At 40.2% G+C, this 24,373-nt stretch overlaps 1 protein-coding gene across 2 annotated transcripts in view; it reads left to right on the top strand.

Moving 5' to 3' along the window:
* Positions 1-24,373, top strand: part of PLEKHA8 (pleckstrin homology domain containing A8) — a 71,494-nt gene that overhangs the window by 5,842 nt on the left and 41,279 nt on the right. For both annotated transcript variants that reach the window (XM_019726184.3, XM_019726183.3), the window contains exons 2-7: positions 14,810-14,926; positions 15,981-16,136; positions 17,510-17,634; positions 19,812-19,970; positions 21,003-21,043; positions 22,501-22,658. In XM_019726184.3, coding sequence (XP_019581743.3) covers positions 14,810-14,926; positions 15,981-16,136; positions 17,510-17,634; positions 19,812-19,970; positions 21,003-21,043; positions 22,501-22,658 — 756 coding nt within the window. The remainder of the gene's footprint in view (positions 1-14,809; positions 14,927-15,980; positions 16,137-17,509; positions 17,635-19,811; positions 19,971-21,002; positions 21,044-22,500; positions 22,659-24,373) is intronic.

Here is a 24,373-nt window from a genome sequence, read left to right as displayed (position 1 = left end):
TTATCATTTTTTTATTTTATTGCTCATGCTTTTAGTGTCATTTAAGCCATTGCCTAACCTCAGGTCATGAGGATTTACTCCTGTTTTTTTCTAAAAGTTTTTATAGTTTTAGCTCTTAAAATGTAGGTCTTTGATACATTTTGAATAAATGTTTGTGTATGATGCAAGACAAGTGTACAACTTCCTTCTTTGCACATAGATAGCAAGTAGTCAACTCTGTACTCGTGGTTTCAGTCAGAAGATCATGAGCCAGTATATTTGAATGCCTACCTGGAAGTGTAAAAGGCTGGAGTCAGAAAGCCCTGACTTCAAACCTCTGCTCTGTTACTTACTAGTGCTGACACCGTGAGCAAGTTACTTCATCTCCCTGAGCTTCAGTGTTAAGATGACATCAAGGATAGTAGCCACACTAAGTTTGTCATAAAGATGAAATGGGTAACATATATGAAGCTGCCTGGTACATAGTTCACTTACGGGGAGGTTAATTGGGTAGCCGTGTTGGTTAGTGATGCCAGAAAAGCTCAGTTTGTACTATCTGTGTGTGAATTATGGCTCCTCGTGGCTTCTGAGAGTGTATGTGTTTTGAATTCCTTAAATCCTCCTTTTGGAAGTTGGTCGCATATAAAGTATAAAGGAAAAGATTCCAATAAACTATCAATTTTGGAATTGACTCTGCAGTCCTCTGACAGTCATGTTTTTGGGTGAACGATAATAACAGATCATAGTATAATTCTGTGTATCACTGGTCTGTACTTCTGTTTCCAGCAAAAATTAATATTTGCTGGGGAACATAAGAGATCTTAGACCATAGCCTCATTGGCACTCCATCAAAAGCAGCACCAATCTTCCCATTGATTTTGATGTGTGATGTGGTTTAGAAATATTAGCAGTGACCCGTAGAGTCTTATGTCATTGGAATGGTCTGTGGACTAAAGAAGCCTGCGAACCATGCTTCTTGGACTTTACTCTCAATGTTTAATCCTTACCACTTCCTTTTACCACGACTTTCATCTGTTTAGAATTGAGCAAAAGCTAGTTAAAATTCATTAGGAGTAGATTTGAGACAGACAGAAAAACGGGCAATGGAGCTATCATTGGACAGACGAATGGGACAACAGGGAGAGTAAGTCCAAACAATACCATGATGCTTGGGCATTTCTCTCTCTGGATCTGTTTTGCATTGGCTGGTAGAGGGTGTGAGAGGACTAAGGGAGACAGAGAAATGGATAATCCCTATTGACGTAGCCAGAGATAGGGTTGACCTTTCTCAGTATTCCTATCACATCAAAGGAAGCAAAATATCGTTTGTTTAAGAATCTACCCTATGTCCTTTATATAGAATTATTTCTGTATAGTCCAAAACAAGGATGCCTCTGTCTTGAATTTTAAATACCAGAGGAATGGCATTAGCAATCTACTTTTAACACTGTCTAATGGCCCCCAATCAGTCAATCAATCATTCATTCATTCATTCATTCGAGAAGCGCTGAGCATCAGCTTCTTCCCAGACCCTGTGTGGGTGTTAGGGATACTGTTTTGAGTAAGACGTGATCCTTGTTCTCAAGGAGATCATAGTGTAGTGGAAATTCTACTCAGCTATGAAAATGCTCTTCCAGCTAAACTTGTGGTTTTGACCTTGAAGCTTTTATGTGATTGCTCTGAGTCTGTGGCTGACTGACTAGGCTGAGACAGACCACATTGCATATGGCTGGTCCCTAGGTGCAGTTAGGTGTTACCTATCCCTTGGGGCTTTTGACTGGAATGTTAAAGGCAAATTCGGGGCACACCTGGCAGGCTGGAATGTTAGTCTTTGGTCATCGCGGTTGACATCACAGATGTCCCATTGCTTTTCTGCCTCTGCTGGCCAATACATACCGTTTGGATGGAGACCCACCCTTCAACTTCTGAGGCCAGTCTAAGTAGCCAGAAATCAGGAGAGAAGAAAGTCATTATGTGAGGAAGGTGTACAACGGGTCAAAAGAGACAGGCGTACCTTTGTCAAGAAAAATGAGGAGAATCCTTTTTCAGGAGTGGTCACAGAAAACTTCATGGAGGAGGCGGAACCAAAGGGTGGGTGGAATTGGCCTGACAAAAGGAGGAAGGTGAGGGAACAGAAGTGACTCAGTGAAGGAACCAGCAGGGATAAACAGGAGACTTCTTGTCTGGGAGCAGGAGGAAATACTGGAGTGTTGCTGGGATGTGGTTAGATTATTATGCCAAGCCAAACCTGAGAGATTAGAATTGATTTGGTAGTGGTCACCTGGGGTTTTTGAATAGGAGAAAAGAGCAGGTCACCACAATATGTAAGGAAGACTCAGCTGGCTGAAACAGGATAAAGGAGGAGGGAAAGCTGAAATACACAGCAAGATGACAGGGGAGGGGGAGAAGGGAGGCATTATCCCCATTTCACAGATGAATAAACCAAGGTTACAAGATCGTTAACGTAGACTCGTACAGCAAATAAATCTTGAGCCCAGGTCTGCCTGACTCCATGTCGTTTCCATGACTTTATGCCCTGGTCTGGGCACAGTGGAATGCTGGAAAGGAGGGTGATTGGGAAGCATTTAGGGACTGACCTGGAGGGGCAGGCAGAACTGACCTTCAGCTTTGGAGCTGATATATGCTGATTAAATGAAATCTCGAGTCGTCACTTCGGAAAGATTGTCAATCCTATCAAGGAATGTAACCTCACTTTATTTTCTTGAGTCTGGAGTTAAGATGCTGGATTTGTTGGGAGAGACATTACAGTCAGAATGAAGATGACATGCCAAACCTTAGATACTCAGTTTAGTCCATCTCTCTCCGTTTATAAATTAGAAAATAATGCCTAGGGGAATCGTGATGTGCTTAGGATGACATATCTGGATATTATGAATCTGAACTTGAACCAAAGTTTCCTGACTCTATTCTCTTGAGTAAGGCGATGATGGGACATAATGAGAGGCATTGCCCAGAACAGATAAATGTAACAGATATCCGATTCAGAAGCCCAAAGCACACAGGAGAGCGGACTTACAGTGGGCTCTCTCTCACAGTAGGTTCTAAAGAGAATTTGATGTAATATATTGTAATTATAGTCTCCTCACCATCTGCATGCCTGACGCCCCAGTGGACTGTCACTTTTTGAGGGCTGGGATCTTCTTTTCTATAAATCACCAAGCCTGGTAAATTATAAGTGCTCAAAAAATGCTTTCTGAATTAATTGATGGTAAATTAAGAAGCCTATCATTTAGCTAATGCTTGGTTATTATCTGTTATTATTAGGGGTTGTCTCTTCTTCTTCTCTGTTCCCCAGCTGCAGTAAAATCCTTACTGACTGACCTGGCAGAGGAACCCAAGGCTTTGTTAGCCACTGTCCTGTCTGGAGCTCCTGCAGGGGAGCTGAGTTACGGGAAGGGCTCTCATGAAGTGGTGTATGATTTAGCACCCAGGGCTGGGCAGTCAGAGCTCAATAACGACTTTGCCTCTATTAAAATTGGTACATTTGTTTTCTTTTCCTAACATATCTATATAACATCCATAATATTATGTATTATAACGATAACCTACTGTATCTGGGTTATGAAAACAGCACCCACAACTTATGCTGAATAAGTTAAGGCTTGACTCATCACTTCAGAGAGATTGTCCAGCCTATCAAAACTTAATCTCACTTTATTTTCTTGAGATGGGTTACGTTCTTGAGGTAGGTTCTGTGAAAGAATTGAGTTTCCTGTTATTTTGTACGAAGATGGAGATTTACAGATTTTGAAAGCTGAAAGAGACTTCTAGAGACTATTAAGCTCATGCTGTAATTCTGTAGAAAAGGAACTAAAGCTGAATGAAGTTAGGGACTTATTCACCACTTTTGTTTCTCCCATTCTATACCTGCTTAATTATGGTCACTATTTTTTTTTCTTATGGTTAATGGAAAAGCACTTTTCCTTCACTTTTTTCTTTCCGTTTGGCTTAATTTTCTACAAATGGCTTTAAATAACCTCTTCTTATATTTTTCTGCATTTTTACACAGCAGTATTTCATTATGGATTTTAAAAATTCACAGTGTTTTCTTTTTTATTATTAATGTTTTATTTATTAATGTTTTCTTTTCTTTTTCTTCTGTTAAACTATAAGATTGGAAAGCAGTAAGACTGTTGTCCCCTAACACCTAACTGGCAAAAGTTCTGAAGAAACTATAATGGGTTTATAGGCAGAGTGATGTACCCTCACTGATATTACACTCAGTGGGCATCTTACTTGTTGTTCTATTTAAGAATGTTCTTATTGGGCCAAAATGGAGTTAGCCCACTGTAGCCTCTCTCCCACTCATTATAACTAAAATCTCTGAAAAAATACTAAAAGCAACTATCTGAGCACGCTGAAAAGTAACTAATAATGGGCAGACAGGAGAGGGAAGACAAAACTTGAACAAAGAACATGATAAAGATGAACATTCTTGAAACAAATGAAAAGGTAGAGATTCTTGGAGGAAAAATATAAACTATTAAAAAAACCTAAATGAGCATTTTAGAACTAAAAGGTATGATATTTGAAATTTAAAAAATAAGCTCAGTAGATGGGCTCAGTAGAGTACACATGACACAGGAAAGGATCAGCGGACTTGAAGATAAATTAATAGAAATTATCCAGTCTGAAGAACGGAGAGAAAAAAACATTGGAGGAAAAATGAATAAAACCACAGGGACCAGTGGGGCAGTAACAAACGGTCTAACATTCTGGGTTTGGAGAAAGGAGAAGGGGAAAGTAGAATGACTTTGGTGAAGAAAAGGGGCTTGAAAAAATAAGAACTGAAAACTTCCCAAATTAGGTGAAAACTACAAATTTACAGATTCAAGAAGCTCAGCAAATTCCAAGCAGTGAAAACTCAAAGAAAGACATACCCACACACATAATGAAACTTCTGAGAACTAAAAAAATCTCAAAAACAGCAAGAATAGAAAGATACATTACATACAGGGAAATCACATTTGCAGTATCTGGGATTTCTTATCAGAAACCATGGATGCTAGAAGACTTGGGGAAAAAATAGCTAAAGGTACTTCATTAAGCTGAAGAGAAATGATACCAGGGGAAACTTTGAGCATCAGGATTAAAGGAAAAGCAACAGAAATGATAAATATCTGAGTAAATATAATAGACTGTTTTTCTCTCTTAAGTTCTTTAAAATGTGTATTACTGCTGGAAGCAAAAATTAAAACATTATCGGGGGGTGTTCACTTTATATAGATGTAGTACAAATGATAACTATAACATAAAAAAGGAAGGCTGAAAGGACTTGAAATGGTAAAATATTAATTCTAAATAGGCTGAAAAGCCAGATATGTATTTCATAAACTCTAGAGCAACCAGTGAACAAATATCAAGAGATACAGCAAAAAACCCAATAGATAAATTAAAATGGAATTATATAAACCAAAAGAAGGCAGGAAAGGGAGGGACAAAGTAATCTGAAAAAGAGAAAAAAAACAGGAAACAATCAGAAAAATAATAAAACACTGGTCCTAATTCCAAACATATCTATAATATGTTAAATGAAAATGGTCTAAACAAATGAATTAAAAGACACCGATTGTCAGATAACAAGACCAAACTATATGCTGTCTATGAGAAGCCTACTTTAAATATAGAAATATAGATAGATTAAAAATAAAAAGATATATGAACATAGATGTGAAAATCCTCAACAACATATCAGCAAATCGAATCCAAAGATGTATAAAAAGAATTGTACACCATGACCAAGTGGAATTTATCCCAGATATGCAAGGCTGCTTCAATATTTGAAAATCAATTAATGTAATTCATACATCAGCAGACTAAAAAAGAAAAATCACATGATCATATCAGTAGATACCCAAAAGGCATTTGACACATCACCCATTCATGATAAAAACTCAGTAAACTAAGAGAACTTTCTCAACTTTATAAAGACCATGTAAGTACAGTTAACATCATACTTAATGATGGGAAATTGGAAGCTTTCCCACTAAGATCAGATGCAAAGCAAGGCTGTCCCTTTTCACCGCTTTTTTTTAGCATCATACTGGAAGTTCTTGCTAATGCAATAAGGAGAGCAAAGGCCAAAAAAAAGTATACAGATTGGGAAGGAAGACATAAAACTGTCTTTGTCCATAGATGACATGACTGCCTATGTAGAAAATCTGAAAGAATTGACAAAAGTATTGGAACAATAAGCCATTATGGCAAGGTTGCAGATACAAGGTTAATATGTAGAAAAGTCAATTGCTTTCCTATGCACCAACAATGAACAAGTGGAATTTGAAATTTAAAACACAACACCATTTACATCAGGACCCCCCAAAATGAAATACTTAGGAATAAATCTAAGAAAATATGTGTGAGATCTATATGAGGAAAACTATAAAACTGGGGAATGAAATCAGAGAACTAAGTAAATGGAGAGATATTCCATGTTCATGGATAAGAAGGCTCGATATTGTCAATATGTCAGTTCTTCCCAACTTGATCTATAAATTCAGTGCAATCCCAGTCAGAAATTCCAGCAAGTTATTTTATGGACGTTAATAAACTGATTCTTAAGTTTACATGGAGAGGCAAAAGACCCAGAATAGCCAACACAATACTGAAGGAGAACAAAGTTGAAAGACTGATGCTTCCTGACTTCAAGACTTACTATAAAGGTATAGTAATCATCATTGTGTGGTATTGGTGAAAAAATAGACAAATCGATCAATGGAATAGAATAGAGAGCCTAGAAGTAGTCCCATATAAATACAATCAACTAATCTTTGAGGAATGAGCAAAGACAATACAATGGAGCAAAGACAGTCTTTTCAACAAATGGTGCTGGAACAACTGGACATCCATGTGCAAAAAAGTGAATGTAGACACAGACCTTATACCCTTCACCAAAATTAGCTTAAAATGGATAATAGACTTAAATGTGAAATGTAAAACTATAAAACTCTTAGAAGATAACTTGGGAGAAAACCTAGATGCCCTTGGTTATTTTGATGCTTTTTAGATACAGCCCATGAAAGAATTAGCTAGACTTTGTTGAAATAAAAACTTTTGTTCTGTGAGAGACAATATCAAGAGAATTAGAAGACAAATCACAGACTGAGAGAAAATATTTGTAAAAGATACATCTGACCAAAGGATAAAAATATACAAAAAACTCTTAAAACTCAACAATACAAAAATAAGAACCTTATTTTTTAAAATGGCCCAAAGACCTCAACAGATACTTCACCAAAGATATACAGATGGTAGTGAAGCATATGAAAAGTAGCTCTACCTCATAGGTCATCAAGGAAATGCAAACTAAAGCGACAAAGAAATACCATGACACACCTACTAGAATGGCCAAAATCCTAAACACTGATAACACCAAATGCTAATGAGGACGTAGAGCAAGAATGTTCACACATTGCTGATGGGAATGTAAAATGCACAGCCACTTTAGAAGACAGGTTGTAGGTTTCTCACAAAACCAAACATACTCCAGCCATTCAACAGTCATACTCCTCGGTATTTACCCAAAGAAATTGAAAACTCATGTCCACACAAAACCTGCACAAGGATCTTGATAGCAGCTTTATTCATAATTGCGAAAACTTGGAAGAAACCGAGATGTCTTTCAGTAGGTAAATGGGTAAATAAATTGTGGTCTGTCCAGACAATGGAATATTATTCAACCCTTAAAATAAATAAGCTATCAAGCCACGAGAAGCCATGGAAGAGTCTTACATGTATATTACTCAGTGAAAAAGCCAATCTGAAAAGGTTACACACTGAGTGATTCCAGCTATATGACACGTTCTGGAAAAGGCAAAACTATGGAAACAAAAAAATAAGTGGTTGCTGGGAGGTTGGGGGTTTGTGGTGGGATTTGAATAATGAAGTATACATGTCATTATACATATACCCATAGAATGTACACCAGCAAGAATGAACACTAGAGTAAACTATGAATTTTGGGTGATTATGATGTATCAATGTGAAAGGAAAACAATGTACAATTCTAGTGAGTGATGCTGATAGTGGGGAAGGCCATGCAAGTGTGGGGGCAGGAGGCCTGGGAGAAGCTTTGTCTCTCCCTCTCAATTTTGTTTTAAACCTAAAAGTGCTCTTAAAAATTAAAGTATTTTTCTTTTTTAATTTTTTATTGTGGAACAGTGTGTTTTTCCAGGGCCCATCAGCTCAAAGTTGAGTCGTTGCTCTTTTAATCTAGTTGTGGAGGGCACAGCTCAGCTCCAAATCCAGTCGCCGTTTTCAATCTTAGTTGCAGGGGGTGCAGCCTACCATCCCATGCGGGAATTGAACCGGCAACCCTGTTGTTATGAGCCTGTGCTCTAACAAACTGAGCTATCCGACCACACTTAAAGTCCTTTTTAAACATTGGAAAAATAACAAAAGGATAGTAAAAAGTATACAATGGAAATACTAATAAAAAGAAAGCTGGGTTGGCTATATTGGTATTAGACAAAGTAGACTGGGAAAAATTGCAAGGGATAAAGAAGACATTGCATAATTATAAAAGGGTCAATTCATCAAAAAGACAGGAACTTAAACGTGTACACATCTAAAAACAGAATGTCAAAATATATGAAGCAGAAACTGATAGAACTGAAAGGAGAAATAGATCCACAATTGTACATGGAAACTTCAACATTCAGTAACTCTCAGTAATCTGTAGGACAAATAGACAGTAAATTATTCAAATATATAGATCTGAACACTGTCAACCAATTGACCCAATTGACATTTATAGAATAATCCCCCAAACAACAGCAGAATGCTGCATCTTTTCAAATGCACGTGGAACATTCATGGAAGATGGACCATATTGTGGGCTGTCGTAGAAAACCTGCCAGATTTAAAAGAATGTTCTGTGTCTTTAACAGAAGTAAACTAGAAAACAAGGCCAAAAAGTTGTGGAAAATTCCCAAATATTAGGAAATTAAACAGTACACTTCTAAGTAACCCATGGGTCAAAGAGGAAGTCTCCAAGAAAATTAGAAAATATTTTCAATTTAATATAAAAACACAACAGTGGTTGGCCAGGGGTAAAGCATGTGTGTGGAGGGGGTGGGGGATAGGGCCTGATTACAAAGGAATAGCACAAGGGAAATTTAAGTAGAAGAAAGTGGAATTTTTCTGCATCTTGGTTATTATGGTCATTGTTAGAGGACTCTGCATTTATCAAAACTCAGAACTGTTAACCAAAGAAGAAATTTTACTTTGTGTAAATTTAAAACTAAATATTTTTTTTTAATTCGAGTGCCTTTTTAATAAGAGTACAGTCTTTTTGTTTTTTATTCGTGATGTGTTTGGATGAGCTACTTGCCACAAAGCTGATGAGTAAAAAATGAAATGACAGTATTTTTCAGTCAGATATGGGTATGACTCATAAGTAATCACTTTTTTGGTTTGGATCTTTAAAGAAATAAGAAAATCTATTCAGAAACTTTGATTTTAAAATGGTGGCTGATGTGAAATAAGAAAGGAAGAAAATACAGTGCAAAATTAACATGAGCTGTGTCATTTTAGATCCAAACATAAGTGCATTTTTAAAGAAAATTATGCTCATTAAAAATATATATTGTTCAACATTACTTGACTGAAAACAGTGAATTTTGCAAACAACTGCTGTTAATTATATAGCAAGACATTTGCACTGTGTGAGAAAAGGACAAGCTGGTAACAGTTTTGGAATAATGATCTTTGAATCTTTAATTTCTTTGAATAATGTTTGTAGTTTTCAGAGTGTAAGTGTGGCACTTCTTTTGTTAAATTTATTCCTAAGTATTTTATTCTCTTTGATGTTACTGTAAATGGAGTTTTCTTCATTTCATTTTCAGATTGTTCATTACAGCTCTGTAGAAATACAATTGATATTTGTGTACTGGTCTTTTATCTTGCAACCTTGCTGAACTCATTTATTTTAATTTTCTTAGTGGCTTATTTAGGGCTTTGGTTTGGTTTTTTTGTTTTTTTCAATATATAAGATCATGTTCTGTAGCTAGAGGTAGAACTGCCTTTGCTTTCCAATTTGGATGCCTCATGTTTTATACACTAATTGCCCTGGCTGCAACCTCCAACACAACGTTGACGGTGGCGAGAGCAAGCATCCCTTTCTTGTTCTTGATACCAGGAAAAAGCATCCAGTCTTTTGTCATTAAGTCTGATGTTAGCTGTGCCTTTATCAGATTGAAGAAGTTCCCTTCTATTCCTAGTTTGTGGAGAGCTTTTATTATGAAAGGGTGTTAGACTTTGTCAACTGCTTTTTCTACATTTCATGAGAGGATCACGTGGTACTTTAGAAATCTTTTATTTACAGACAAACCCAACTCTGTGTAAAAAAGGGATAGTTATTGGCTCACTGGAAGTCCAGAGCGTATCTTATCTATGGGTATGACATGCTTTGATTGATGTGTTCAGAAACTGCCATCAGATTTGCTTCTTTTCCCCGCCTCCCTCAAATCCTCCCACCCAATTTCCTTTTATGTGTGAATCGTGTGTGAGTCTCATTTGATGGCAAAATTACTGCCCACAGCCCCACATCAACATCTTCAAGACCAAAGCAAAAAAAGAGTATCCATTTCTTTGCTGCCTTTCCCCAGACCCAGCGAAAGTCCCAGAATTATCTCTGGTTGGGTCTCTTTGCCATCACGTAATATATCGTTGAGGACAGGGGATGTGAAGCTCCATTTAAGCCTGAATTACATGCCGAACCTGGAGCTGGTCAGCCCCACACCAACTACATGGATAGAGTGTGGAGAAGGGGGTTTCAGTAATAGAAATGTGGGGGAGTAGATGCTAGGGTGCCAAAAATAAATGTGCACTATACTTTCTATAGGGAAGTAATCCAGGATAATACAAAGTATGTGAAATTGATATTTAAATACTTTTATTCCCCTCCCCCCTCCCTGGCAGCAGGAGTTTATATGAGTTAAAACTTTTCCTTGCTTATTGAGGTTTGTTTCCTAATCCTTCCAAGCAGGGAGTTTGGCTGACAGCACATTCCCTCTCCAGGGGAGGATGGCAAAAAAAGGGAGTGGGGTTTAGTCTCACGCTAAGGAAGCAGGGAGTGGTACCGACAGTTTTCATCTACTCGTTTGTTACCTTGAATACTTTGTCATTTCCACGTATAGTAGCCAGGATTCTTCAGAGAAACAGAAGTCATAAGACAAATGGGAGGAGATTTATGGCGGGAATTGGCTCATGCAGCTATGGAGACTGGGAAATTCCACAATCTGTTGTCTGTACGCTGGAGAAATCGGAGAGCTGGTGATGCAATTCAGTCTGAGTTCGAAGGCCTGAGAATGGGAATGTGGGGAGGGTGTAAGTCCAGGGTTGAGTCCAAAAGCCCGAGAACCAGGTGTGCCGGTGCACCAGGGCAGGAGAAGATGGACGGATGTCTCAGCTCTCAGAGAGAGCAAATTTGGCCTACTCTGCTTTTTTGTTCTACTGAGGCCCACAGTGGATTGGCTGATGCTTACCTGCCTCAGTTTACTGATTCAGATGCTAACCTCTCTCAGAGACACACCTAGAAATGATGTTTTCTAGCTAGCCCAGTCAAGTTGATACATGAAATTAGCCATCGTATACCAACCAAAGTAACGGCAGATTCATTTAAAACAGTATGTGGGTTAATGGGCTCTTCATCATCCATGCATCTTTTCTCATAGAATTCATCATTCCTGAGCTGACTCTGAGCTTCATCATGAAAGAGCAGTGTGTCCCAGCACTACTCCGGACTCTCCATGGCTCTGCCTTTAAATGAGATGCGAATACGTAATGGGAATGAGACTTCTCTGATCTCTTTATGTGCCTCCTGAAATTCCAGGAGCTTTATGCTTTAAAGAAAAGTTTTTCTTGGTCATAGGTATTGTGGTTAAATCTCCAGAAAACAATAACGACATATTGAACTTCCCCTAGCATAATTATAACTTCTGAATAGATACTGAACCTATTACAGGGAAGTTACCCTTTCAGTGACTATTATTGTTTACCAGCTTCTTTTAGAACTTACTGCAGCTGTACTTTGTGTGTGGGGGGGTGGAGGGGAAAGGAGAGGAGGCATATTTAACATTTTTCAGATTCCTGTAAAATAAACCTAATGTAGTACCACATTTTTTAAAGATTTAGACTTTTTTTTTTCCACATTTCAGTAACTCTGAAATCAGGAAACGCCTTAGAATCAATGCCATGTCATGCCTGAATAAACAGGTGGTTTTTTTTCTTTCTTGTGACACATAAAATAATGATGTATCTTAAAACTGATGATGTGTGATGATTAATTTTGTGTGTCAACTTACCTGGGCCAGGGGGTGCCCAGACATTTGGCCAAACATTATTCTTGGTGTATCTGTGAGGGTGTTTCTGGATGAGAGTAGCATTTGAATTGATAGATCCAGTAAAGTAGATTGCTTTCCCTAATGAGTGGGTCTCATCCAATCAATCAAAGACCTAAATGGAACCAAAAGACTAAGAGGGAACTCTTCCAGCCTGAATGCTTGAGCTGAGACATTCATCTTTTCTTGCTTTCTGACTTGGACTGAACCATTGGTTCTTATTGGGTCTCAAGCCTGCCGACTTTCAGACTGGAGTTACAATCGGCTCTCCTGGGTCTCTCACTTGCTGACTGCAGATTTTGGGATTTCTCAGCCTCTATCACTGTATGAGCCAATTCCTTTGTATATATAATATACATATATAATATACTTTGTATATATAATATACTTTGTATGTAAACAAAGTATATTATAATATATATATATATATATATATATATATATATATATATATGGAGAGAGAGAAAGAGAGACATGCTGTTGGTTCTGTTTTTCTGGAGAACCCTGACTAATACAGATGGGGCTCTAAAATTGATAAAATGTAGTAATTGAGGGTATCCTTCATTTCTTCTACTGTTCTATACCAGGGTAGCTACCGTTCTATAGTTCTAGAAATGGGGCTTGAGGGTTATTATGCTGGGAGGGGCAGGGTAGAAAGACATGGTTTTCTTCCCAAATCTTCTATGTACTTCCTGTGTGACCTTAATCTACCTGGGATTGGTTTCCTTATCTGTAAAATGAGCTGGTTGGACTAGTTGATTTCAAAGGTCTCTTCCATTACTCAGGTTCTCAGGTATTGATTCATCTGTTTCAGTGCAGGGAGGTGACCTGAGGGGTAAATACTTAGACTCTCTTTCGCAGGGCTAAAATATCACCAATAAAGTCTAATTCCAGGAGTGTGAGTCTGCTCAGCAAGACATAGTGTGAGTCTGCTCAGCAAGACATGGTTTCCTGGGTTGTAATGTTTGCGTCAAGAACAGTGGCCTTCAAGTTTGAGTTTCCGTAAAATTTGAAGCCTAGGTCAGGAAGCATCACTTGCTGAAATAAAAATTTACAAGTTCGTCCCGAGAGGTTGGCCAGCCAATAATGCACTTGTGTTGAGATAAGGCCATGAGGCTCCTTACATCCAGTAAAAGGTCTAGGTGTCTCCCTGGGAAGGAGTTCTCAACGTAAAATATAACAAGAGGAATCTACGCTCTAGTTTTAGAAAAGGTTACTTATGCTGGGGGAGAAAGGCTTGTATGGCAGTATATTTCAGTGACTGCCGTGAATTACTAGAGGATGGATGTTGAGAATCAGTACTTACCCAGTTTTGTTTAAGGAAGTGAGAGACATGGTACCTGGCAGGCCTGAGTATTCTGGTTCCTAGAAAAGCAGACCACAGGAAGTAAACAATGAGGGAAACCTCTCTCCTGCCACCTACCTCCTGTGCCTGAGTTTAGATTTAGTGCTGACCATTCAGCTCCCTGATTGCATATGTGGTTTCTCTGTACCATGATCTTGGGCTGGGGGTGCTCCAGGAAGCACACTGAGCTCCTGTTAGAACATAATAAATCAACAGCATTTTGACACCGACTGGTGTCTTATGCACCTGGTTTGTGTCACTCAATCCCCAAGGACCCATCATCAGACGTCTGTTCCTGAGCAGGCCTGGAGCTCTACTCAAAGCCCCTACTCCCTTCCTTCTGGCTGCCCAGCCACAGAAGAGTCCTATGCGAGAAACGTAATCCAAAGGGCAGTGGCATTTCAGAGAAAGAAAAGTAATAGGCCTGACTGGGGAAACTGACAAGGCTCATGCAGAGATAGTCAGGGATGACATTTAGACAGAAGATCCAGCTTCAGCAAAAGCCTAGAGCAGGAATACAGCAAATAAGTTTGGTCTGACTAGAATGAGGATTAGATAAGATGTACATTTCAACTGAATACCGTTTGCCCCCCGAAATTCTCTCAAGTCAAAGTAGTTAAGCCCTTGAATACTTTAAGATTACACAATTTCAGTGTTTTGATACTAAATAGTAAGTCAAAGTTACCTTCTCCGAGGGGTCGTATGACCTTAGGCAGGCTTATTAGCACTCTGGCGCTGAAAGGGTATTGTATAATCTTTTTCCTCATTAATCTTTTATCTTAAAAAAATTGGAAATCACAGATTACTAGTACAATATTGAGGGGGGAAAGGTAATAAACATCATCGGTAATCCCATTACCTAGGGAATCATCACAATATTTGTTGCTGACCCTTCCAGATTTTTTCTATGTGACTACAAATATATGCGTCGGTGGGTGTTTTTTTTGTTTTACAAAAACGGGATCAAACATACATGTCTTTGCTAACCTACTTGAAATTCCCTGACATGTAAGCTCCTTGGAGCTGACCCAGCATCATTCATTGCTAGGTCCTATTGTTATGTCCTGGGAGACACCTCAGACGCAGGCAGTGATTGAGACCCTGCTCTTGCTTCTGTTTTCAGGTTGGCAGCCCCGATGGTTCCTTCTCTGTGGGGGGATATTATCCTATTATGATTCTCCTGAAGATGCCTGGAAAGGTTGCAAAGGGAGCATCCAAATGGCGGTCTGTGAAATTCAAGGTGAGAAACCAAGAGAGCTGCAGGCTTTCTTTCTCTGCCTCCCCCAACAAAATAATATTTTAAATAACCCACTGGTTTCTGCAAGCCTTTCTCTGAAGCTCCTATAGTACAGACAAAAATACATAGTGTTATGTCCCAGAAGAAAGCCTTGCAAATAAGACCTAAAACTGCAGCCAGTTTTTACAAGGAGGTTGGTTAAGAGGTAGTCAAAATAATGAGAGCAATGGGTGTAAACACACATCGAGTATTCATTCCATAGTCGCCTGCCCACCTGGGGCCAGTGGCTATTTGCAAAGCTTATTAAATCTTCTTACTACAGCATCAAACACTTCTGTGTTTAAATCAGGACACACACTCTCCTTCTCACCACCACCACATATTCAAAACAAAACAAGCAAACACCTAACAGACCTTCAAATAGCCTTTACTTCTTGGTTTCTTGGTTTTGGGAATCGTGAGACACTGAGAAGACGTAGTTCAGAAGCAGATTAGAAAGAGAAACAGATTAGAAAGGAATTTTAGGGTTGGGGACTGGTGAGTGGATGACGGAGAGTGTGGTTTGCTTGCTTCTTCTCCTGAGGACTCTAAGGGAATTCTCACACTGTTGATCTGACTTGTGAAGGGAAGTAGAAAAGGAAAAATACTGTGTTCTTGATTGTGTAGGAAACCCAAGGAGATACAGGGTGCACTCTTACTTGCAGGCATGCAAGCCTCTTTGACCTCAGAGCAGCATACTTTACACACATAAGCCAAAAAAGAGATGTTTCTCTTTATTCTGATAAAAGATCCTAAGAAGAATTGGGTGATTTTTTTATTTTTTTTTTAAGGCCCAAATCTTTGTGATACTGTGGAGCCATTTGCAGCATCTTCCCTCTTCATCAGCGGAAGCGTCTAGGGAGAGATAACTAAGCTAGGAGACGTAGTAAGGGCTGGCATCCCGCCTCCGTTGAAGCCTTCAGTGACTGGTACCAGTTGAGCTCAGGAATTTGGGGGGATGGAGGCTTCCCAGACAGGGCTCTGCTGGCTTTCTGACTTCCCTCCGCTTTGATCCCAGTTCACTCTGTAGATAACACACGTATGGACCTGATCATCCCTGGGGAGCAGTATTTCTACCTGAAGGCCAGAAGTGTGGCCGAGAGACAGCGGTGGCTGGTAGCCCTGGGGTCAGCCAAGGCTTGCCTGACGGACAGTAGGACCCAGAAGGAAAAAGGCAAGTACTGATTGTCCTCTGGTTTGAGAACCTTGGGACTCACCCACCGGCCTCTCTGGGTCCCCTATTTGTTATCTTGCTTCTGACCACCTACCCAGCTTTTTGTATCATGCAAATGATAGAAAATACAGAATTTAAACCGTGGTCTCTAACGTTTTTTCATAACATATCGTGGTAGAGAGTACAGGCTTTGGAGCCAGATACAACTGGGTTCAAATCATAGCTTTGCAGGTTACTGGCTTTGTGACCTTGGCGTGCGTCACAAAACCTCTCCGATCTTCCGTTTCCTCATATTTTTAAAAAAGGTAATAACCTACATTAGAAGGATTAGCACAAGAATTAGTGATGATGTGAAACTGTCCATACCCAGTCTGGCACAAAGTTCACCTTCGGGAAAGAGAGCTGAGCCAGAGAAGCCTTGGATCAGGGTGCTTTCTGCAGAGACACCGCGCTTTCCCCGCCCTTTCCTTGGGGTGGATGGATACTTAATTGTCAGGTTGCTACTGCTTAATGCTCATTAACTTGACATCATTAGGTCTCCTGAGAACCATGGTACAACTCTCTATCTGGACTGGGTCAAGCATGCCAGGGCTTACTGCCTGAGCCCAGGTTGCCAATTTCCCAGCTGCTGAGTCCCATATGTACACCTGAAGAAATTGGTGGGAGAGGAGGGCCTCTAGAAGAAAGTGTTTAAGAGCATCTTTCTCATGTCAGGTGTGGTAGATGCGTAACTCTCCAAGTAAACTGGAAATGGGCTCCTCGTTGGTGTTTTTTAATGCTAAATCGGGAGTCAAGTCTAGACCCTGTCAGCTTTGATTCAGATCCGGTGGTATGTGCAGCTTTTTTATGGAGAAGAAACACCAGTGGACCTGATTGTAGCTGCGCCCTCAGCCCCACGGTGGCTGGAGTGCTGTGCTAATTAGGGAGCAGCCGGTGCACGGAGGGTGCTGTTACTGGCCTTGACAGGTGCTGGACCGGTCCTCTGAGTCAACGAGCCATCTTATTAGTGGTAATTGCATGTTACACCACAGTTTCCCAACTTTGAGCGCTGTGTTAGCAGGTCGATAGCTATGACCCCATTTGACTCTGCTCCCAGTTCTCACACGAGTGGATCAGAAGTACGCTGCCTCCTTCTGCCGCTGCCCCAATCACGCAACATGCCAGCTGAAGAAATAATGTAGATCGCTTCAAAAGACTGGAGATCTTTTTCTGTTTTTCTTGCTCCTATGTCTTCATCTATATCCTACCTGTTATCCATACTATAAATACCTGACTTTAAACGTAGGTTACGTATTCTACAATCTGTGTAGTATACTAACTAGTAAATCATTCATTTTGATAATGACGTACATGATCATCGTTTTCTTATTTAGAATTTGCTGAAAACACTGAAAACTTGAAAACCAAAATGTCGGAACTAAGACTCTACTGTGACCTCCTTGTCCAGCAAGTGGATAAAACAAAAGAAGTGACTACAACTGGTGTGTCCAGTTCTGAGGTAAAACCCACATTCCCTGATGGCTTTTAAACGAGGGTTTTTAAAGGTGAAGATTGAGGGTTAGAGGTTATTGGGAACAAGCTGGTATGCAGACGTTCTGGGGGTGCAGGTTTTGGTGGGAGTTTTGGAACTTGGCCATTTATGGTAAGGGTGTCAGCAACGGATCTTCCTGCCCGAGAGACGTTTCACTTCTGAAAGGGTTCCAGTGATCCAGTTCCGGTTCTGTCCTGGTCCTTTGGTTCCATGCGGGGTGAGGGTGGGGGCAAAAATTTGTTTCCAGGTGCAGCTGGAGGTCCAAGTTCTCTCCTCTGCACATGCTTTGGCTGTGGGACTTAAGGCTGTGGTCTCTGAAAGGCAATTTAGCATCTTGTTAGAAACAGGATAGGACCGTTTAGAGCTGGTTCTGTGGTTACACTCAGCGTGGAAGCTGCAGTCCCATTCCTGCATGCCTTGCCCTACGCATCTCTTCCATCTGGCTGTTCCTGATCCTTTTAATAGTATATGCACTGCTATATAAAGGACATTTTATCTTTTTATAGTCATGCACCATTTAACGATGGGGGTATGTTCTGAGAAATGTGTCGTGAGGTGATTTTGTCATTGCGTGAACATCGCAGAGTGCACTTACACAAACCTAGAGGGCATAGCCTCGCGCACACCTCTGCTATGTGGTGTACCACCATCGTATATGTGGCCGTTATTATTATGCCTGTGTAATAAACTGGTGGTCTAGTAAATAAAATGTTTCTCTGAGTTCTGTGGGCTGCTCTAGCAAATTAATCAAATGCAAGGGGAGGGTGGGTCATTGGAATCTCCAATCAATAGCCGGTCAGTCAGAAAAACAGGTGACAACTTGGACTTGTCCTTGGTGTCTGAAGTGGGGAGTGGGGAGCACCCTTGTAGGACAGCCCTTGATCTGGGAGAGCGAACGGTATTCTCCAGGAAGATAGTGTCAGAACTTATTTGAATGGTAGGACACCCAGCTGGTGTCAGCATTGTTTGATGGTGTAGGGAAAAAAACCATACATCATAATTGGCGTCAGAATCTTAGCGGTCCACAACCAGTAACATCACCTGCTAGCTTGTTAAAAAGACAACACTGAGGAAAATATGGAGGCCCCTGTTAAAGAACAAAATTCAGCTAAATGAATTTTAAAGATTTTGTTGGCTATATTCAGCGATTTGCGAGTCAGGCAGCATCCTGTCTCGCAGATAGAAAGGAGCTCTGAAAAGCTGCACAAGGCTAGAGAATTTTATAGACCAAAGTGAGCAGGAACGAGGAAGTTGTATTGGGCATTTGATGATTGGGTAAAGCAGGGCTACTGTCCTTATACGGGACAAAGGGAAGTCTTGGAGCCTGGTCAGGTAACTTGTGCTGAGCAGGCGAGTGCTGATTGGTGCACCAAGGCCTTTCTTTTTTGGGAAAGCCCATTACAAAAACTTAGTTAAGTTTTTGGTTTGCTGACGTGAGGCTTAGCATGAGGGACTCCATCTTGGGCCCAATCTGGTTACTTTAACACTACCAAGATTTGGTTATTGCACTCTCTAGTCAGGATGTGGCTTCAATTTCCTGAATAACATATTAATATCAATACCCGGAGGAAAAACACCCCAGACAAGTAAAATAACTTGGAGGAAAAAAAGCAATGATCAGATGGAAAAAAGAATTCCAGTTGCTGAAACCTCTTAGACTTATCTGTACTGAAAGCCGAAAAACCCATTCTGAAAGCAAACAATGTGTGGTATGTGGTTTCTAATGCTTCTGCTCTAGAACCTCATTTTTACTCAGGCAATGGAAGACATTTTTCCATTCCCACTGGTCCTCAGTCTCTGTGATTCCATTTCATGTCTGCCATCCTTATAGACTGGAAACCCTTATAGTCCTGGGCACAGTGCTGGCATAAAACACTGTTGGGTTGAAAGCAGTTGTCGCCTTCAGCTGGAGTAGTGGGTGAGTGTGAAGGGTCAGATTGAGGCTAAAACTTGTGAATGGTTAATAGATCCATTGGACTCACTCAGTCTTTTTCTTTTATAACTGATGTACATATTTACTCATCAAAATAGGTGGGTACATTATTATTGTGTTGCTGTGGATAGAAACCTCTAAGGACATTCCACAATTGGGCTTTTTCTTTTTTGGCAAGATAAAGGAGTCTTCCACTCTGGTTGTTTCGTAGGAGGGAATTGATGTGGGAACTCTGCTGAAATCGACCTGCAATACTTTTCTGAAGACTTTGGAAGAATGCATGCAGATCGCAAATGCCGCCTTCACCTCCGAGCTGCTGTGTCGCACTCCCCCGGGATCCCCCCAGCTGGCCTTGCTCAAGTCCAACAAGGTGAGGGTCCGCTCAGCTTGGCTGCCGTAGGGTTAAAGAAAAGTTGCAAATTTAAACTCATATACTGAGCTATGTTCTCCATAGGTGACTGATAAAGATTTTTTTGGTGGACGTTCCTTTATGTCCACTTTTACATCTGCCCTCAGTCCCCCATATCCAATAGGTCATTTCTGGCAATTTTACCACCTAAACATGTCTCTGATATAGCTAGCTTCTTTTGTCCAGCCTCCTTGTCCAGTGAGTCTCGCCGAGATTTGTGGTAACCTTCTACCACGAACATTCAGCCTGATGACCCTTCCAGGCAGCTGGATGGTATATCTAGTCGTGCAGTGGGAATTAGACCACTTTACCCAAACCTTTCAGGCGCTCCCTCATTGCCCCTAAGTCAGAACTTCTTAGCCGTTTTCCACATCCCCAGCCTCTTTCCCTGTCATAACCTGGCTGGAGCGTGTTGATCGCTTGTAGTTCCCCCCACATCTTTGTGCCCTCTCCCAGTGCCAAAAACGCCTTCTCACCTGTCTTTCCCTGATTAGCGCTTATTCGGCCTTCAAGATTTAATCTCTTCTTCCCTGAATCCCTAAGTAGGACCAAGAGGGCCTCCTCTCCGTATGCCCTTATTTTAACTTTACTCTATGTTGAAATTACCTTAAGGGCAGGAACCCCCTGCTGTTTACCTTTACACTCCCAGTGTTTGATGCAGTGCTGCATCGCAGTTTGGTGTTTATTATTGTTTAATGAGCATAACTGAAATGATAAGAAAGCCAAGAAGCAAGGGTGTGGCTATGACAATCAGCTCCTTCCAAAGACCATCTTTCTTTTCCTTAGAAATTTGGGAACACTTATTTGAATAAATACGAAGGGCTAATTGGGATCAGGGACTCCCTTCTTTTAGGAGGATCAACAATTGTAAAATTGAACACTGGGGCAGTGTATACGTTACGGTCATATTTACCACTTTCATATGTGATAAAACTCTAAATATGCTCTGTTGGAAGTTTAACGTAAATTTTTATTTCTTTGCTTCTTTTAAAGATGAAACATCCTATTGTACCGATTCATAATTCATTGGAAAGGTACAGTAACTTTGTTTTTTCCTTTTTCTTTAAAAAAAAAAGTCTTTTCAGAAAGAGTGTCTTGACCAGCCAGTGGTTTTCCTCATGATTTGGGATGATACCAGAAGGCAGCAGTATCTGATACTCCTCTTTTGGGTGAGCCTGATTCAGTGCAGACCTCCCATTCCTCAGTGACCGCTAGGGAGGGTGTTTGCATCTTCCCCAGGCCGCGGATCTCACCCAAAACATCTAGTAGCTTGTGGCGGAGCTGAGCATTGAGCTAAGTAAGCTATTATCCAGCAAAGACAGTGCTATTTTGTTTCGTATAAAAAATAAAAATCTTAGGTAGCTTTACAGGTTGGAAAAAGACCTTACTATCAAAATCTAAATTCTTTCTTCCTCTAAAGGTGCCTTTGATTTTTAAAAAAAGGACACATAGTTGTGTTTCTATTATTTGGTGTCTTTATTCAGTTATTATTTGATATACACAGTCCCGTATTTTGACCAAGTCCATATATCTGTCCTTTACAATGATTATTTAATGTTTCATCTCTTTATATTCTATTGTTTGCTTCCTCAGTATAAGGATTGGTCCCAATTTGGTTGTTAACAATTTTATCCTGTCCTAAATATTTCTACTAAGAACACCTTTATAGATTATTTTTTTCTTTTGAGGTATTTCCTCAATATACTCCTACATTTTTCATTGCAAACTTGAAATATGGTTTTTCTTTAGAAAATAAATACTTTTCTTGGCGTCACCAGGTAGCTGGGACTCCTTCCCTTTATTTTTATCAGAAGAAAATATATTTGTGCTAATTTGGCTAGTTCTGCTCACTTATAATAAGTTGTTATGAATGGCCCTTGAACAGAATCAGCTGTTCCACTTACGTGGTAAATAGCCTTTTCGTTACCCTGAAGAGTAGTGGTTCCCCAGGATGTAGCCTGTCCTCCCGGGTTTTTCTGTCAGACACACTTTGCAGCTTGTATTCTCCCTGCCACATGTGGCTTCTAGGCAGTTAACTGAGAGGCAAACCCATGAATGTGGTCAGTGACTTTGAGAGCAGAGAGAGAAAAACTCCCAGGGAGAAGCTGAGGAAAGTAAGAAAAGGGTTAAATGTGGGGCCTGTAGATAGCTGATTGAAAACCGGACAGTTCTCAGTGTCTGTTTCCTGTTGCTTGTGGGGAACAGAAAGTTCGCGTCAGCTGAGGGTATATGAAGAGGCACTAATGGCTCTTTGATTTCCTAACTTCAGCCTAGAGACAGGCCTGGTCCCATCACAGGCAGATACCTGCTTTGCGGGCAGGAGGGGAAGGGATTTCACTGGATTTAGTAATTCTGTTTTGTAATGGCTGTTCAAAGGAGCTGGTGGTTGTAAGCCCTGCCCCTATTCCTCAGAGTAAGACCTACCTGGGCAATCTATTTATGACCAAATAATTGGACCTTCTGGCTTTTGTTCCTTTTAAAACGTTTCTAGGCAAATGGAGTTAAACAATTGTGAAAATGGATCTTTAAATATGGAAGTAAATGATGATGAAGACATCATAATGAAAAACAAGAGCTCCTTGTATTTGAAATCTGCAGTGACGGATTGCAGCATATCAAGTGAAGAAAATACAGATGACAATCTAACAGGTAAAAACAAAAGTACCGTCTGAAGCAAACCATTGAACAATACGATCTTGGGAGTTTGATTCATGATCTGTGATGTGACACCTCTTAGGGACTGACCTGAAGACAGCTTACCAGGTAGCTCCCAAAGCAGGTGTGTGAGCTGCACAACAGGTTACTTGGCCACATTCTGCCATCCCATCTGACCCGGTGTTGAAAAGACAGAATAGGGAAGCATTTTCCCGCTCTGTGTTCAGTGAGCAGCACCTGTCTGCGCTGACTCTTCAGAGTATGAGTGTCTCACTGGCCTTCCACTCTGAATCTCCGAGTCCTTTGAACTTAGACTATGACGTCAGGCTTAAGAGTGTATAAAGTTATGGCAGTTCAGTTTTCCACCCTCCTGGCTTCTTGTGGGGCCTGTGGGTGTTAGAACTCACCCACCACCATCAGGTATTTATCCGGCCTTCTCTGTGTTTGTCAAGCCAGAGCCCCCCGTTTCAGGTAATAGCCTCTGGTTGAAATGCTGGCCTTTCAAATTGGCTAATTCCAGTGGCTCTGACCACTAAAACCAACTTCCCATCAGTCCAAGACCATTGCATTGGCGCTTTTAATTGTGTTATAAGCATTTAATAAATATTTTAAAGATAAAATTTTTTAAAACTTTCCTCTTCATCGCCTTGGAAATAAGAGAACCTGTTTTCCCAGACAAGTTGGAAAAACAAGGTGTTTTTCTCATAACTGTTAATATAAGGCAAGCAATCCACACATCATGGAAGTCTTGTCCCTTGAACGAATAATAAAGACAGGAGAATTTTTATCAAAACAGGACTGTTATTTGACCCAATAATTTTACTTTTAGGAATTTGTCCATAGGGAATAGTCGGATTTAAGGACAAATCTCTGTGGACGAGGATGTTCTTTATGACATGACAGTCGATTCTCATTCTTCACGTGGTCGTATTCTATAGTCACTGCAGACACTGAATTAGCAAATACTGAACCATTAATCCTAGGAGAAATACAGGGAGGGTTAGGTTCGTGCAAGCCTCTGTTCACAACTTTTTTGTCAACTAATCAATATGTAACCTTGTTTTATGTGTCTCTGCGTAAAGACACCTTATTTAATATATACTGTTGATTTATTAACATTGAACCCATGGCCAATAGCTCTATGAGTCATGCCTGAGCCGAGCTTGTCGAAGACGTGTATTTTCTCCGTAAGACACATCACAGCCTTCTTGTGCTCAGGAACACTAGCCAGCATTGCACTTGGGGGCCCTTTCAATGACAAAAAGGCAAAAACCTTGGCACGAAAGAAATACACTTGTGTACATTTCGAGAGCTGAAATAAGAAGGCCGAGTATCACCTTGTTCAACCTTAGCTGGGAACGTGTATGTCAGGTGGCTCAAATTTTTCACCACTCTGCACATGTCCAGATATGACCGCCAAAGGGCTGCCAGCGTTGATTTTAGGATTACAAATAAACTTTAGCAAGTAGACACACTCACAAATACAGAAGACACTAATAACGAGGATCGACTATTTGCAATACTAAAATTTTAGAAACCACCTCAATGCCATCCATATGAGCATGATGCAATATTACATGGTCATTAGAATCATGTTTTGAAGAGCATTGAATGAAAATGAAAATTTTTTTGATACACTGTTCAGTGAAAACAAGCAGGATACAAATCTACATATATTTAAACCAAATTTGTTTGAATGTATTATATAT

The sequence above is a fragment of the Rhinolophus sinicus genome, chromosome 4 (genome assembly GCF_057876585.1).
Source record: "Rhinolophus sinicus isolate RSI-liver-muscle chromosome 4, RSI-T2T, whole genome shotgun sequence".
NCBI lineage: Eukaryota > Metazoa > Chordata > Mammalia > Chiroptera > Rhinolophidae > Rhinolophus > Rhinolophus sinicus.
The sequence above is the reverse complement of the archived record's forward strand: the minus strand, read 5'-3'. Positions and strand labels throughout refer to the sequence as shown.